At 35.0% G+C, this 15,221-nt stretch overlaps 2 protein-coding genes across 2 annotated transcripts; one reads left to right on the top strand and one right to left on the bottom strand.

The window, feature by feature from the left end:
- LOC18608537 (beta-amylase) lies at window positions 5,243–13,134 on the bottom strand. Its single transcript, XM_018115761.1, is given in 10 exon segments — window positions 5,243–5,446; window positions 5,557–5,796; window positions 6,140–6,177; window positions 10,125–10,296; window positions 10,388–10,651; window positions 10,774–10,938; window positions 11,650–11,838; window positions 11,840–12,049; window positions 12,144–12,212; window positions 12,765–13,134. Coding segments are annotated over 10 exon segments (1,788 nt in total). The 5' UTR covers window positions 13,002–13,134.
- On the top strand, window positions 14,441–14,935 carry LOC18608536 (proline-rich receptor-like protein kinase PERK2). Its single transcript, XM_018114881.1, has one exon. It carries the CDS (start codon window positions 14,441–14,443, stop codon window positions 14,933–14,935), a length of 495 nt encoding a protein of 164 aa, XP_017970370.1.

Raw genomic sequence — 15,221 nt, 5'->3', positions numbered from 1 at the left:
ATATCCCTTACCCACAAACACATTATTTTTTGTCATTATGATCTTGTCAGATTCGAATGACACTTTTACCCCAACCATGCCTAATAAGCCACAAAAACCAAGTTTGCCTTTATATTAGGAACATGTAGAACATTATTCAGAGCTAAGGTCTTGCTAGATGTGAGCTTGAGAAGGACTTTTCCTTTACCAAGAACTTGAGCAGTTCAAGAATCACTTAGATGTATTGTCTCTTCTTCTTCCCTTATTGGAGTATAGGAGGTAAAAGCATTTTTGTTTACAGAAATATGCATGGTAGCACCTGAGTCTACCACCCATTCCTTCACACTGGCCACCATATTTGCTTGAGAAATGACCACAGTAATTATATGATCAGATTTGTCTACTTTTACTAAGTTGACTCTTGGATTAACAGGTTTGTCATTTCCCTTTGCTCTCTTCCTATACTATGCTGCATGATGCCTTAGTTTCCCACAAACATAACAACTACCCTTGTTTTTTAAGGTGGGATAAGGAGTTTTAGGTTTATAATCAGGTTTATTAGTATACCTTTATTGACAATGCTAAATTTTGCCTTGTATCAGATTGGCTTTAGTTGTAAGTTCTTTAGCTTTGGAGGACTTAATCTTTTTTCAAGTTGTATTTTCTATGATGATGTGCACAATAAGTGACAATTGCTTTTCTTTATGCTTCAATTGTTGCTTGTAGCCATTCTAGGATTTTGGCAACTTCTCAATCATTAATCTAATAACTAACTCTTCTTGCAAGTTGATATTTTCTACCTTCTAATCATCCACCAGCTTGTGATATTCATTAATCTAACTCTTGATATTTTTGTCATCTGTTATCTCCCAATGATAGAAGTTTCCAATCACGAACTTTTGTTTCCCAATATCTTTAGTAGTATATTTGACAACCATTAAATCCCATATTTGCCAACCATTAAATCCGATATTTGCTTTGCTTCTTTTTAAGGACTGTAAACATCAAATAGCTCATTAGAAAGTACACTAATAATTGTATGCCTGCATACCTTATTTGCATGCGTCCATTGTTCCAACATTTTGACATTGTTAAGTTTGGAATCAGACAATGCAAAAGCTGCTCCATGAACATCAACGATGGACAAGATTCTTTCTTGCCATCTTTTGAAATTATTGCCATCAAACACCTCGATTTTGGATATGTCAGGAAACGGTTTTGCATAAGACACTGAAGACATGTCAGTGCGAGCTGAGGTAAAACCATTGGCAAAGGTGGTGGTAGCAGGGATAGCGATAGCAACATTATCAGTGTGAGAATTCATTATCTTTAAGATTGTTGGAAAAATATTGAAGCACAAAAACAATTCAAGAAAATCTAAGACGTGAAACACTATTCTTAAGGATAATTTTTTTAAAGTATTAAACTCGATGCAAAAGGACGGAGTATAGCAGTTATCCCCCAAGATTCAACATTCTTCCTGATTAGTTTGTACAAACTATTAAGGATGCCATGAACAATAAGAAATTCAAACTAAGAAGTAACCCAATAGAGAAAAGGAAAAAATGAGAGGTGTGTTGAACTGAGGCAGAGACTAGTATTTATAGGCTGAGAATTGGCATTAATGTTACACAAATTCAGGAAATTCAACGTGAAAATCAGATACATTATAAAACTCAGTCAGAATTCAACATTAAAATCTTAGATTATTAGTAGCTATAAAACTTAATTAGAAGACAGTGCTCAAGACTGTTTCAAAGGTTGAAATAAAAAGTAAATAAAACCAAGATACAAAATTTCACTAGGGCCTCGCCCATGTGTAAGATAGTGTTTGAGACTGTTTCAGCCTTCTGAGAAGTGTGTTGTGAACTGAGGTAGAGACTGGTATTTATAGGTTGAGAATTGAAGTTAACGTTGCACAAAGTAAGGAAATTCACTGTTAAAATTAGATACGTTATAAAACTCATTCACAATTCAACATTAAAATCTCAAATTACGTTAGCAGTTATAAAACTCAGTTAAAAGACAATGTTTGAAATTGTTTCAAAGGCTGAGGTAAAAAGTAAATAAAACCAAGATACAAAATTTCACTTGGGCTAGTTAAACTCAGTTAAAATTCAAAATTAAAATCTCAAATTACATTAGCAGTTATAAAACTTAGTTAAAAAACAACGTTTGATATTGTTTCAAAGGCTAAGGTAAAATGTCAATAAAACCAAGATACAAAATTTCACTTGAACTAGTTAAAAAACAGTGTTTGAGACTACTTCAAAGGCTAAGGTAAAAAGTATATAAACAAGATATAAAATTTCATTTGGGCCTAGCCCATGTGTAAGATAGTATTTGAGATTGTTTCAAAGGTTGAGGTAAAAAATTAATAAAACCAAAGTACAAAATTTCAAAGGCTGAGGTAAAAAGTAAATAAAACCAAGATACAAAATTTCATTTGGGCCTAGCCCATGTGTAAGATAGTGTTTGAGACTGTTTCAAAGGCTGAGGTAAAAAATAAATAAAACCAAAATAGAAAATTTCACTTGAACCTAACGCATGTGTATACTCGCGTGTAAAGAAAGAGAAAATTTGCATTTTCTCAAGACCTTACCTGATCTCGTTTGCACGTGAATCTACTCTTTTTTCTTCTTTGCAACAAGTTTATAATAAATTTACTTATTTAAAACACTCACCTCTTTTTGTACCTTAACAATATGATTTTTGTACCTTAATAATATGAGATATTAAAAAATTATAAAATACCCCTATAAAAGTTTATATTTTCGTCTTCAATAGCCAACGACAATTGTATAAGACTAAGAACCAAGTGTTAACATTAACTAAGACATTAGCCATGCAAGGCAACACGTAAGGCACGTAGAAAAGGATTAGCTGCAAGTTGATTAATGTCAAAATCATGTGAGCAAGTTGTCCACGTGGAGTCTTCATCGACATGGTGGAGGGACATGAATTTTAAGTAGGATGACTTTGTCGGCGTTCAAACCAAGACCAACTTAGATTGCGTAACCATGTTATGATGTTACTGCTTAACTCCATTCCCATGAAATTAGATTGATCATGAAGCGGCGCCCAGAGTCTAATCAGTAATCCTCAATGTTTTCTTATGATATTTTGATCATTCAAAGCATATTAAATTCATTTATTAAATTGTAAAATATAAAAACTTTGTGTAATTTCTTTTCTCTATAAACGGGGTTGAATTTCATATTTAATAACTTTAGTATATTAGATCAAAATCCGTGTAGATTTGTGAGGATTTGGACTTGAAGAAGACGAGCGAGGCATTGAGCAAGGCTGCTTGTATTTAATTACTCTTGAGCCTCTTTTATACCAAAAAACAAAAGGACTTTCGAGGTTCTCTTTTGCTTGTATTAATCTGGTTTTCTCATTGGATTTTTCTTTTAATGTTTCAATATGAATCTTTTATTCCTATCAAAGAGAAATTATAGATCTTCATTGTTGAGGTGTATTTTCATGGCCAAAGTGCAAGAGAAAGAATATATGTATATATATATGACTAAGTAAATTTTTTTACCTGATTAAATATTAAAATTAAGTTTGTGCATTTATTTTGAAAGGCCTTTGAAATTTTGAAAATCAATGCAAGTATGCAACACTTAAACACCGGGAGTGTATCAAATTATTATTTTTAAAATATTATTACATTTAATATTATTTATCATATAAATTTAATAATTTTTTAAGTGTAAATATGATCTTGAGATTATGAAAAAAGATTGACACGTGTTATTAACATATATTTTTAAAAATTAATAAATTAATATAACAATTAACAGGCTTGTGGACTTCCTTTTTCCTTGTCCCACTTTTTCATTTTGCTCTCCACGATTTCAATAACGAGAGTACAATCCATGGGCTTAATTAGGGGATCAACGTGAGAGAATACCTTCCATTCCCTCAGTGCTTTCCTCTAATTTAAGTATATAGGAGGGCCTTCATTGGGGGTGATTAATCGTTTAAGTAGGTTAAATAGGTAAGTAAATTCCATTAATTGACTTTTACATGCATATTAACCAAATCAAGTGATTTTACTTATTAACTGATTTAACTAATTAATTGACTTAAGTTGATTAATTCGATTTTAATCAATTTAATTGAAATTTTTCTAACTTTTAAAATTTTTAACTTTTTAATTCACTTAACAGTTAATCCTAAAGTAGTATGAAAGAAAGTAGCATGAATATATCAGTAGGGAATAACAACAAGCATAGATTTTTTACCCTCTTATTAGAAGCCATGTTATAGCATAATTTCATGTTCACCTGCTATTATCCAAAAAGAAAATTTGTATAAATCACAATCAATTGCAATGCCAAATTCTTTACTCATAATCATATTGACATTTTTATTTTAAAACTAATTCAATATGATCAATTAAATTTGTTTTTGAAGGTTTAAAACTTTTTATACTAATGTATAATCTAAAGATGCAATCTGTATGTACTTACTTAGGCATATTAAATTGTGGTCCTTAACCTCTAAATTAAAAACCAAAACTCTTATTTGAAATTCTTAATTTTTCAAATTATTAAAATTATAATGAAGGACATAGTTTTAATTTTCAATGTCTAAATTAAACAAAATTAACATTGTTTTGAATTTAGGGTATTCTTTTCCTATAATTTATTTATTACATTTTCATTCCTTATTTATCAATCTCAAAATTTTCAAAAGAAATACTAGTAGACTAGCAGTAGTAGATAACAAAGAAGACAATAAGTATCAATCAACTATATATTCAACTTATAATTTATTAAAAATTGAATAATACTATTTTCCCATTTCTATTTATAAAGAACTTGATTAATAGAAGTTTATTAGCATTAACCAAAATTATTTAGATTTATTTTTTTATAGCAATATCTTGTTCTTTTATATTCAAGATATGTAATATCGGTTAAGTACAATATATAAGGATTTTTTTTTAAAAAAAAAAATTATAGATTAATCATTTTAATTAAATTAATTAAACCTAATTAACTAAATTAAAACTGACTTAACCAAGCATTTAAATCGAATTAATCAAATTTTATCGATTAAATCGATTACGTTCAATTTTAGCTAGCTGACTTTTGCTCACCCCTAGCCTTCATCCGGATTCCTGGCAATGTATACCGATGGTATTATCATTCAAAAGGTTGATATGAAATGAATGCAACAATGGAAGGTCGACGTTTCCATTTATTTTGACGCTTTAGCTATTTATGTTTTTCCCCACGAAGCCCAGGTCTCACTTGAACATGGAAAACATCTTTCTGATGAAATTAGTAAGCACAACATCAAAACCATCAATCTTCATGTCTGTCTGCTTACCCCAGGGGAATGGCCCCATTGGCTTGGTTGCTTCCAGAAGATCCTCCTTCAGAAACTTTGGCTTCGACCGCTCCAAAGGACCTATTTGGTGATTGTATATTCCGAGGTCTGGACAGGAATCCTGAAAAGAAAAAACAACTTGCTAAGCAAAAATAAGAAGTATATATGTTCTATTCCCATCCTTCCGATGGATTCTTGTTTGAGAATATCTAAATGAATATTGTTGCTTACTTGATCAGCGTTCATTTTCTTCACAAACGTCTTAAATATGTTGAAGTTCCTTTCTTTCAATAGATTATCTGATAAACGGAGATATGTGACCCCACACATCATCAGCTTTGGCCGACCGTCTCTGTTGATACCATTTGGCCTGGCGTTTAACAGGATCTGATTATAACCTTTGCTGTCATATCTTGATAATGCATTCTCTCCTGCAACTTCAAGGTGCTCTCTCCAACCTCCACTCAGAACCTGCTAACAGATGTGCCATGGATGAGTTTTATCGTCCTTCTAATGCCACTGTGAGAGTGGTAATACATAATTTTATATTAGGTGACAAAAAGACTGCAAGCTAATGTTTCATTAAGATAAGAGCTCTTGTTCCTGATGGCAAGTATCTGACAAAAACATTTGATAAAGAAAATGCTTACCCTACTTCCCATTGGTTTGAATAGGGAAATTATCATTTTCTTGCAAGAAAATATATTTCTATCTCTATGTTGCATAGGTAGATTTTCCCTAAGAGTCTGTAGCAATCAATTCAGATTTTAGGTCTTGAATAGGATTATTTCCAATTAATCTTCCAAGTATTTACCTGTTGAACAAGTTCCCGAGGCCCACATTTGGCATCAGCTCTTTTGTTAGGATAGTCTTGAATTATGATTTAATTAGGATTATTTAATTCTAATTAAATTAGTATACCTTATAAAATAGTCTTTAAATCTAGTTAGACTAGAATAATAATTCTTAATTCTATTAGGATAAGATTCCTAATTATATTAGGATAAGGTTATTATATTTGGTACTATAAAAGGACCTTATGGGTTAAAGAATAATCATCACCTAAATTTAGAGAGAGTGATTTAGGTGTACGTGGGATAAGGGTTATGAATTTGAGACTGTTCTTGTAATCTCCTGATTTTTCTCTTAGTGGATTTTTCTCTGTTGCTGTGCTCGTGGACGTAGGTCATCAAAAGACCGAACCACGTAAATTCTTGTATTCTTGTGGGTGTGCTTGATTTCTTTCTTTCTTTATTCTATTGATTGGGTTAGATCTTGGGCAATTCTTTCGAGACAATTCCGCAATTTCCCAACAAACTAGTATCAGAGCTTCAAGGACTTGGGTCAATCTGAATCTCGTTATGAGAATTTCGTCGACCAAGTATGATATTGAAAAGTTTAATGGAAGAAACGATTTCAGCCTATGGCGTGTTAAGATGCGCGCATTGCTAATGCAACAAGGACTATTGAAGGCACTGAAGGGAAAATATTATCTTCCTTCGAATTTATCTGATGGTGATAAAGATGACCTTATGGAGAAAGCACATAGTGCTATTCTCCTAACTTTGTCTGATGAGGTGCTAAGAAAAGTCACGGATGAAGAATCTGCTGCTGCAGTGTAGTTTAAACTCGAAAGTATTTATATGACCAATCCCTGACGAATCGGCTTTATATGAAGCAACGATTGTATACTCTCAAGATGAGTGAAGGTACGTTCGTTAATACCCACATTGACGAATTTAATAGAGTTATTCTTGATTTAAAGAATATCGATGTTAAAATTGAGGATGAAGACTTAGCCCTAATTTTTTTATGTTCTTTGCCTTCATCGTATGAAAACTTTGTGGATACTATATTATATGGCCGAGACACTCTCACTTTCGAGGATGTAAGAGCATCTTTAAATTCCAAGGAATTAAAGAAGAAAGTTGGTGGTATCCAGAATGAAAATCAAGCAGAAGGTTTGGTTGTGAATAGAGGAAAAGATAGAGATAAGGGTATAGACAGAAAAGGTAAATCTAGAGCAAAAGGGAAAACTTGCTAGAATTGTGGTCAAAAAGGACATTTTCGTCAAGACTGTACCAAATTTAAGGATGATGAAAAGTTCAATAAGTCTGAGAATACTGCAAACGTGTTGGAGATGACTTCGATACTTTTGAGGAAACTGATAATGTTCTTGCAATTACTAATTGTAACCTAATGGATACATGGATCTTGGATTCGGCTTGTTGCTTTCATATGTATCCTAGGTGTGATTGGTTTACAACTTATCAATCTGTTGATATGGGCACTGTACAATTAGGAGATGCTTTTTCTCTCTCAGTTGTTGGGATTGGCACAATTCGAATCAGGATGTTTGATGGTATGGTAAGAACACTTGAGGTAAAGCATGTCCCTGACATGAAAAAGAATTTAATATCCTTGAGTTTGTTAGATAAGAAGGGCTACAAATATAATGGCCAAGATGGTGTCATGAATGTATCTAAAGGAGCCTTAACTATCATAAAGGGCAAGTTATCATGTGACCTTTATTATCTAGTGGGAAACACGGTAATTGAAACTATTTTTGTGGTCTCATCTAATAATCCTGAAGATGATGTAACACATTTATGGCATATGAGATTGGGTCATATGAGCGAGAGAGAGATTAGAAAACTAAGTAAGCGTAGTTTACTATGTGGTCAAAAGAGTGAAAAGCTAGATTTTTGTGAGCAACATAGAGTGAAATTTAGCACTAAAACTCATCGAACCAGGAGTACAATAAACTACATCTATTTAGATTTGTGGGATCCTTCTCCGGTGGCATCAAAAGGTGGATCTTTATTGATGATTTTTCAAGAAATGTGTGGACGTATCTTCTAAAGGCTATGAGTGAAGTGTTAACCACCTTTTTGCATTGGAAGGTATTGATCGAGAAGCAGACTAAGAAAATGATCGAGAGCTTTCGAACAAACAAAGGTTTGGAATTTTGCAAAGGTGAGTTTGGTCTATTCTACAAGAATGAGAAAATCGTTAGACATCGCACTGTCGACAAAACACCATATCAAAACAGAATTGTAGAATGGATGAAGAAAACACTTTTAGAGAGAGCAAAATACGTGTTCTCAAATGTTGGCCTAACCAAAGTATTTTGGACAGAAATTATCAACATGGCTTGCTACTTGGTAAATCGGTCTCCATCAACGGTAATTGAATTTAAGACTCCCAAGGAAGTTTGGTCTGGTAAGCCTGCTGATTATTTTATATTGAGAGTATTTGGTTGTCCTGTTCATGTTCATGTGAGTGATGGTAAACTTGAGTTGAGGGCGACAGAGTGCATATTCCTAGGCTATGCATATGGGGTGAAAGGTTTTCGGTTGTGGTATACTGATTGTAAGTTCCCCAAGTTTATGGTGAGTCGGGATGTTACCTTTGACAAGTCTGCATTACTTTGTGGGATAAAGTCTAGAATTGCAAACACATCAGACCAAGAAGTTGGCAAGCAGGTGGAGCTTGAAATCAATGCTTTTGTGACAGTGTGGGATGATAGTGAAATCCAAAAAGAATTGCAAGAGGTACAAGAATTGGTATCTCAACGAAGCATTACTTGTATTGATGGTGATTCTGATTCTTATGTTTTATTTGTGGAAGTAAAGATTGATGAGCCTTACTTTTATCATGAGGAAATTACATATGCCGAGTCTTCTAAGAAGATTGAGTCTCTACATTAGGATCAAACATGAGAGCTTGTAAAAACACCTAAAGTTACTATTGAAGTTAGCTTAGTGTGTGAAGGAGGTGCAAACATTAGTCGTAATGTGATTGGCTTCTACAAATTAGATTTTGCTGGCGATCTAGATAGTAGAAGATCTCAAACGGGGTATGTGTTCACTCTCTCAGGATCTGCAATCAGTTGGAAAGCAGTTCTTCAATCAACCGTTGCTTTGTTTACAATTGAAGCTGAATATATGGCTGTGACCAAGGCAGTGAACGAGGCTTTGTGGCTTAAAGGCTTGGTTAGTGATCTTGGTTTTGAACAAGCACAAATAGTTGTGTTTTGTGATAGTCAAAGTGCTATACATTTGACTAAAAATCAGATGTTTCATGAGAGAACCAAACACATCCAAGTCAAGTGTAACTTCGTTCGAGAGATTATTTCTAAGGGTGACATTATAGTAAAGAAAATAGCTACAAATGAAAATCCGGCAGATATGCTAACTAAGTCAGTTTCTGGGATAAAGTTCAAGCATTGCTTGGACTTGATCAGTGTTCATAGTGCTTGATGCCCTTTGGGGTATTAGTGATGTTGACAGAGATTGGTTCGTAAGGTGGAGCTTGGTGAATTCAAGCCTAAGGTGGAGATTTGTTATGATAGTCTTGAATTATGATTTAATTAGGATTGTTTAATTCTAATTAAATTAGTATACCTTATAAAATAGTCTTTAAATCTAGTTAGACTAGAATAACAATTCCTAATTCTATTAGGATAAGATTTCTAATTATATTAGGATAAGGTTATTGTATTTGACACTATAAAAAGACCCTATGGGTTAAAAAATAATCATCACCTAAATTTAGAGAGAGTGATTTAGGTATACGTGGGATAAGGGTTATGAGTTTGAGACTGTTCTTGTAATCTCTTGATTTTTCTCTTAGTAGATTTTTCTCTGTTGCTGTGCCCGTGGACGTAGGTCATCAAAAGATCGAACCACGTAAATTCTTGTGTTCTTGTGGGTGTGCTTGATTTCTTTCTTTTTTTATTTTATTGATTGGGTTAGATCTTGGGCAATTCTTTAAAGATAATTCCGTAATTTCTCAACATCTTTGTTCTGAGTTCCTCATCTCGAGACATGTAAAATTGAAAATAGCATAATGTCTTGACAGCATCCTTGCAATGGGTCGATATCCATCTCTATCTTTCAAATTGTAATATCCTGAAGTAAGTTCTGCAGCATGACTATCAGATTTATACCACCAGTGTATCCCAGCTACCTGATTAGAAAATTAAAAAAAAAAAAAATGAATAGACTGACAGATATATCCATCGTTAGATAAAAATGTTTTTAGGTTGTGAGATATATACTTTTGCTGCTAACTTCACTTTACAGCCCAAGAAAGCTTTATTAGCTTCATCAAGGATCTCATCACCATGGTTGAGTAACTTGCTGGAATACCAAGTCAAGAAAAACTTCCCTTTCTCAGTAAGGTATGTCCCATTCAATCCAAAGAACTCTGTGGATCCAGGTGTGTCATTGTATTCCCCTGCGTTATCAGGCAATTCCCATTCACAATGGCCTGCATTTGTTGCTGCCTCTTTAAATTCTGCTTTGAGGTACTTGTCATAACACTGCAGTAATATACAAAACTTTTTAGAGAATTGTACCTCAGCATATGGCCAGATTTATGGCTTATAAGATCTTAAGGTTGTTGAAATCAGTAAATACCTGAAACTAATAAATGACTATTCACCTGAAATTCTCCAATACCAGGGAAAACCCATCCTTGACTTTCTGGATAAGAGGGATATCTTAGCTCCCCTGCAGGACCAAGGCCTACTTCAATGTCTATTATGAGTCCTGCTTCTAGAAAATCTGACATGTGCTCCCTGAAGCTCTTCATGTAGTCACTGTACATCTACAAAAATCAACAATCTGTCTGAAGCATCAATGAAGTATAGGAAAACATTTTCCCCCAAAAAGATTAGAGATGAATATTGCTTAAAATAAAAGATAAGTAAACTTAACAGTTGAAATTGATAGATCAGAACCAGAATTTAGTAGTTAGAACCTCTTGAAATTGGATTCTGCATTCATAGAGTGATATTATTTAGGATTTGTAGGTCTTTAAGTGAGAATATTAGCACTTCTTGAAATCATGGAATCATCTTGGTGAAAATATTCTCGGTTCATCTGGTTTGGGGATAAAATATCGGCTGCCTGAAATCCTATTTGTTTTAAAAGCTGAGACATATCACAGCTTCACAAGCCAGCAAAACATGCTACCACTAAGGCCAGAGGTGCAACAAAAATGCAACATTCCTTCCTCTGCTTTATGGCATGAATAAAGAATTTCACTAGCCAAAAAGTGCAAAGCAATAGGCAGAGTTCCTCTGTCTATGAAAAACAGTACAAGAACTAATATAAAGAAAGCCAGACTAGGATGTAGGACGAAGAAATGAATGTCAAAAACAGTGTCATTCACATGTAGCTAGGAAGAGATTTGTTTTAACTTGTCTCTTCCAGAGAAAAATAATGATCTTCAGCAGTAGGAACTAATTTTATTTGTTTTGATTGTCCCAAAAAATTTTTGTAACAAAGACTTTAGAAAAGAGCTCCTGAAACTAACCTGGACAGCAGATCTTCCATCAAAAAGAGGCTGCATATCCACTCCAATAGTTAGGTATTCCTTGTTTCTGTTACCTTTCCGATTGGTATAGAAGATGTCAGGGTCTGTTTCTCCGATGTCGAGTACCCACTGGGGAAGTGGGATTGTAACTTCATCTCCTATATTGCCACCACATTGATGAAATGACATTGATGGCTTGTAGTTTTAATCCACATTCTTGAACAAGTGCGAACAAGCTCCTGTAAGCACTCCAATCGTACTGTTTAGGGTCCTTTGATTCCACAATCCCCCACCAGACATCTACCATTATCCCATCAACGCCTGCTGCTCTCAGCTCCTTGAGCTGTTTTTCCATCCCAGTCTTATCTTCAAAAACATTATCATTCGAAACAACTCCCAACTAATACAATGGAAAGAAAAGATGGTAACAGAGTCATTAGCAGATGATAATCTCTGCTTGACATGCAAAGGCAGAAAGACATTTTGAAACTTACTGGGAGCATTACATAGACCGGCGCATAGTTTGCTAACATCTTTTCATTGTATGTGGGAGCAGTTGGAGCCTGCATGTTTTTATGAACAAGAGAAATGATCTGATTGCTCTGATTTCTTCGTTTTCTTTCTAAGTTGGAGATTGCACTGATCACGCCCCTCTTTCATAGAACAAATAAAGAATCAAGAACGATACAATCTGGGTTCGGGCCTTATCTTTGCGTGAAAAAGAGTGCATATCTTAATCTGATTTCTCAGGGGCTTTGTGTCTTTTTCTAAAATAAAACCAAATGTTTATCTTGCTCATGAAATTGGATGCATTGCCACTTGTGAGACAGCTTGCAATAAGCTAAATGCCAGCATCGACGAACTTTTGAAAAAGTTGGGATTAGAAACATATCAGATATCATGGACATTACAGTCATTTCAATCACCATGGATTAAATGGCCTTGATAACCATGGTTTTGTAAATCACAAGAAAAACCCTTTAAATTACAACATTGTTTTAAGCACGTGCGAGGCTAGCTATAGTCAACTTATATAACTGGGCGTCCTTGGCCACAGCTTGTGGTATCTGACAGCAATATAGATATATTCCAAGAAATATATAGTTTCCACTCACCTCTGGCATTTCAGTTGTTGAAAACTTTGATGCCACAGCTTTGGGATTTTTTGATATGTTAGCAGAGTTGGATGAACCTGTTTGACGGAGTGCTTCTATTCTTCTAACGTTCCTTACTCCTTGTAGGCTCTCGACTCTATCTATCGATGGCATCTCCTGGTGGAAAATGCCGCTGTGAAGCTGAAGCCTAACCTTATCTCCCCATCCACCTTGTGTTGAATATATAATGCTTATCATATTGACGATCACTTCTGCTACTGTTTGGAATAGAATCGCATCAGCTTCTGGCAGTCTTTTGCGCAAGAAAAATCAGGTTTGTTGTAGGCTTCCTGATTGATCTGTGAAAAGTCGCCATGTTTTTGGAGCTTTAACGGGCTCCTCTACTTGGGAAGAGAAGAACATGCGTCCTTGTAAAACGCAAACCGACGTTTTATCAGGCCTTGAAGTTGAATAAGTCCCAACTAAAGTGTCCAGTTAGAGCAGGCCCAACTTGAATGAACCAAGCTAAAATGCAAAAGCCCAACCAGCCGGTTTGAGTACAAATCAGCCATTGACAATTCTTCAATAAATTTTAAAATTATATTCTCAACATTTTGCTATCATTTCTAGTCCCACATTTAAGTACAGCTTTTATTTATAATATCTACCCCTTCCTTATGTTTTTGCTTTTTATTTTTCTCAATGATGCTGATGGCCAAACATCATGAAGAACTTTTGGCCAGCAAAACAAAAAACACATCATGAAATAACTAACTTATTCAAATTACACTTTCATTATCATTTTTGACATCCATATTTTGAAAAAAAAAAAGGGAAAAGAAAAAGAAATTTGCAATAAAGTGCTATTATGCAATCAAAATTTATGCCAATGACCATTCATATAAACAATTTGACATTGACAAATACCATTTTACACCATAAAAAACACATGACAACCATGGGATTTGCCAAGTTGATGGTACAAAAATAAATACTCTTTAAGATAAATTTATGGAATTATAGATAATAACAATAATAATGTACTGGTACATGGGTAGAACAAGTAAATGCGAAAAGGAGGAGAGGAGCCATTTATGTAAATAAGGGGAAGTTTGTGAAAGGGTGGCCCCATGACTACAATCCCTCTGCAACCTGCTGCATCCAGATGAGTGACATGGCAGACATGCCTGTCAGGCTCGACTCCGAATATATACTCCTTCAACGGTTCACTGTAATCCTTCATTTTATCGGATTAACTCCGTAATGCCATCCAATATCAGGGGCACATTCGATATTCTAAACCAGGATTCAGACTCTCAACTCTGAAGCAAAACTACAGCTAGAGTTGGTTGAGGAAACAGCTAAAGAGTGAGCAGCATTTTGAACCATTACAAGCCCATTTTTCTCTGTTTAATCGGCCTTCACGTGCACTCACTAACCCTTTCCCCTTAAATTCCCCAAGTTCCTCCAAAACAGAAATCCCACACCCCCCTCTCTCTCTCTCCCCAAATGCACCTCCCTTTTTAATAAACTCACCATGAAAAAAAGACGAAAAAGAACCAAACCAAAATCCTATCTTCACTAAGCCAAAACAAAACAAAAACAGAGACAGACCCCGTTTCAGATTTGCAGGTTTTTGAAGGTCAGTCTTGTTTGTTTTTCTTTCAGTACAAAGGGCCTTTAAAAGAAAAATAAAGATGTGTTATGTGGGGAAAGCAACAAAGATCTTCATCTTCGTAGTGACAGTGTTGGTGGTTTTGGGTCTTGTCTTGGGATTCGGACTGTTTCGTCACGGCCTCCAAAAGTCGCACAAATGCTCCGGTGACTCTTGCCCTTCTCCCACTAATGTCTTCCCTGACCCTATATCCAGCCCTAATACACCACCAGGACCAGTCTCTTCCTCTTCCAACCCCCCTCCTCCTACCACTGGGTCTAACCAGCCCCCGTCACCTACATTCAACCCTAGCCCTAACCCACCACCAAGCTCAGTTCCTACTCCTAATCCGCCACCCAGCCCACCAATTGGCACCCCTACTACTACTACACCCCCGCCTCCTAATACTAACCCAAATCCTCCACCACAATTTCCTCCTTCTACTCCTCCACCGCCTGTTTCAAGTGCAGTGTTGGCGGTGCCACCCTACAATCAGCCGAGTCCGGTGCTGGTGGCTCCAGGCCCTGTGCATTCCTAGATTAGCTGGGTAGTGAGTTTCCGTCAGCCATTGTTCTTTTCTCTTTCTTTTGGAAAAAAAAATTATATGATGTTATTTTTGTTTCGATTTCCCATTTTCTTGACTTAAATAATTCTTTTTTGAATAGCTGTACAGCTGTGAGATAATGAGATTTGTATTGCATTTTGATGGATGGTGAATTGTGGTTTGCAGTACATTTTTTTTCTATGGTCTGTAGTGGTGGATTATTGGCTTTGTTACCGATATGGAGACTTTTTTTTTTTTTTTGGAATTTACTTACACAAAC

This window comes from Theobroma cacao, chromosome 2, assembly GCF_000208745.1.
Source record: "Theobroma cacao cultivar B97-61/B2 chromosome 2, Criollo_cocoa_genome_V2, whole genome shotgun sequence".
In the NCBI taxonomy this organism is placed as follows: domain Eukaryota; kingdom Viridiplantae; phylum Streptophyta; class Magnoliopsida; order Malvales; family Malvaceae; genus Theobroma; species Theobroma cacao.
This window is presented reverse-complemented; position numbering and strand designations above follow the sequence as displayed.

Bases quoted from the DNA above. Each gene is read 5' to 3' on its own strand.
- LOC18608536 (XM_018114881.1), top strand. From the start codon at position 14,441: ATGTGTTATGTGGGGAAAGCAACAAAGATCTTCATCTTCGTAGTGACA.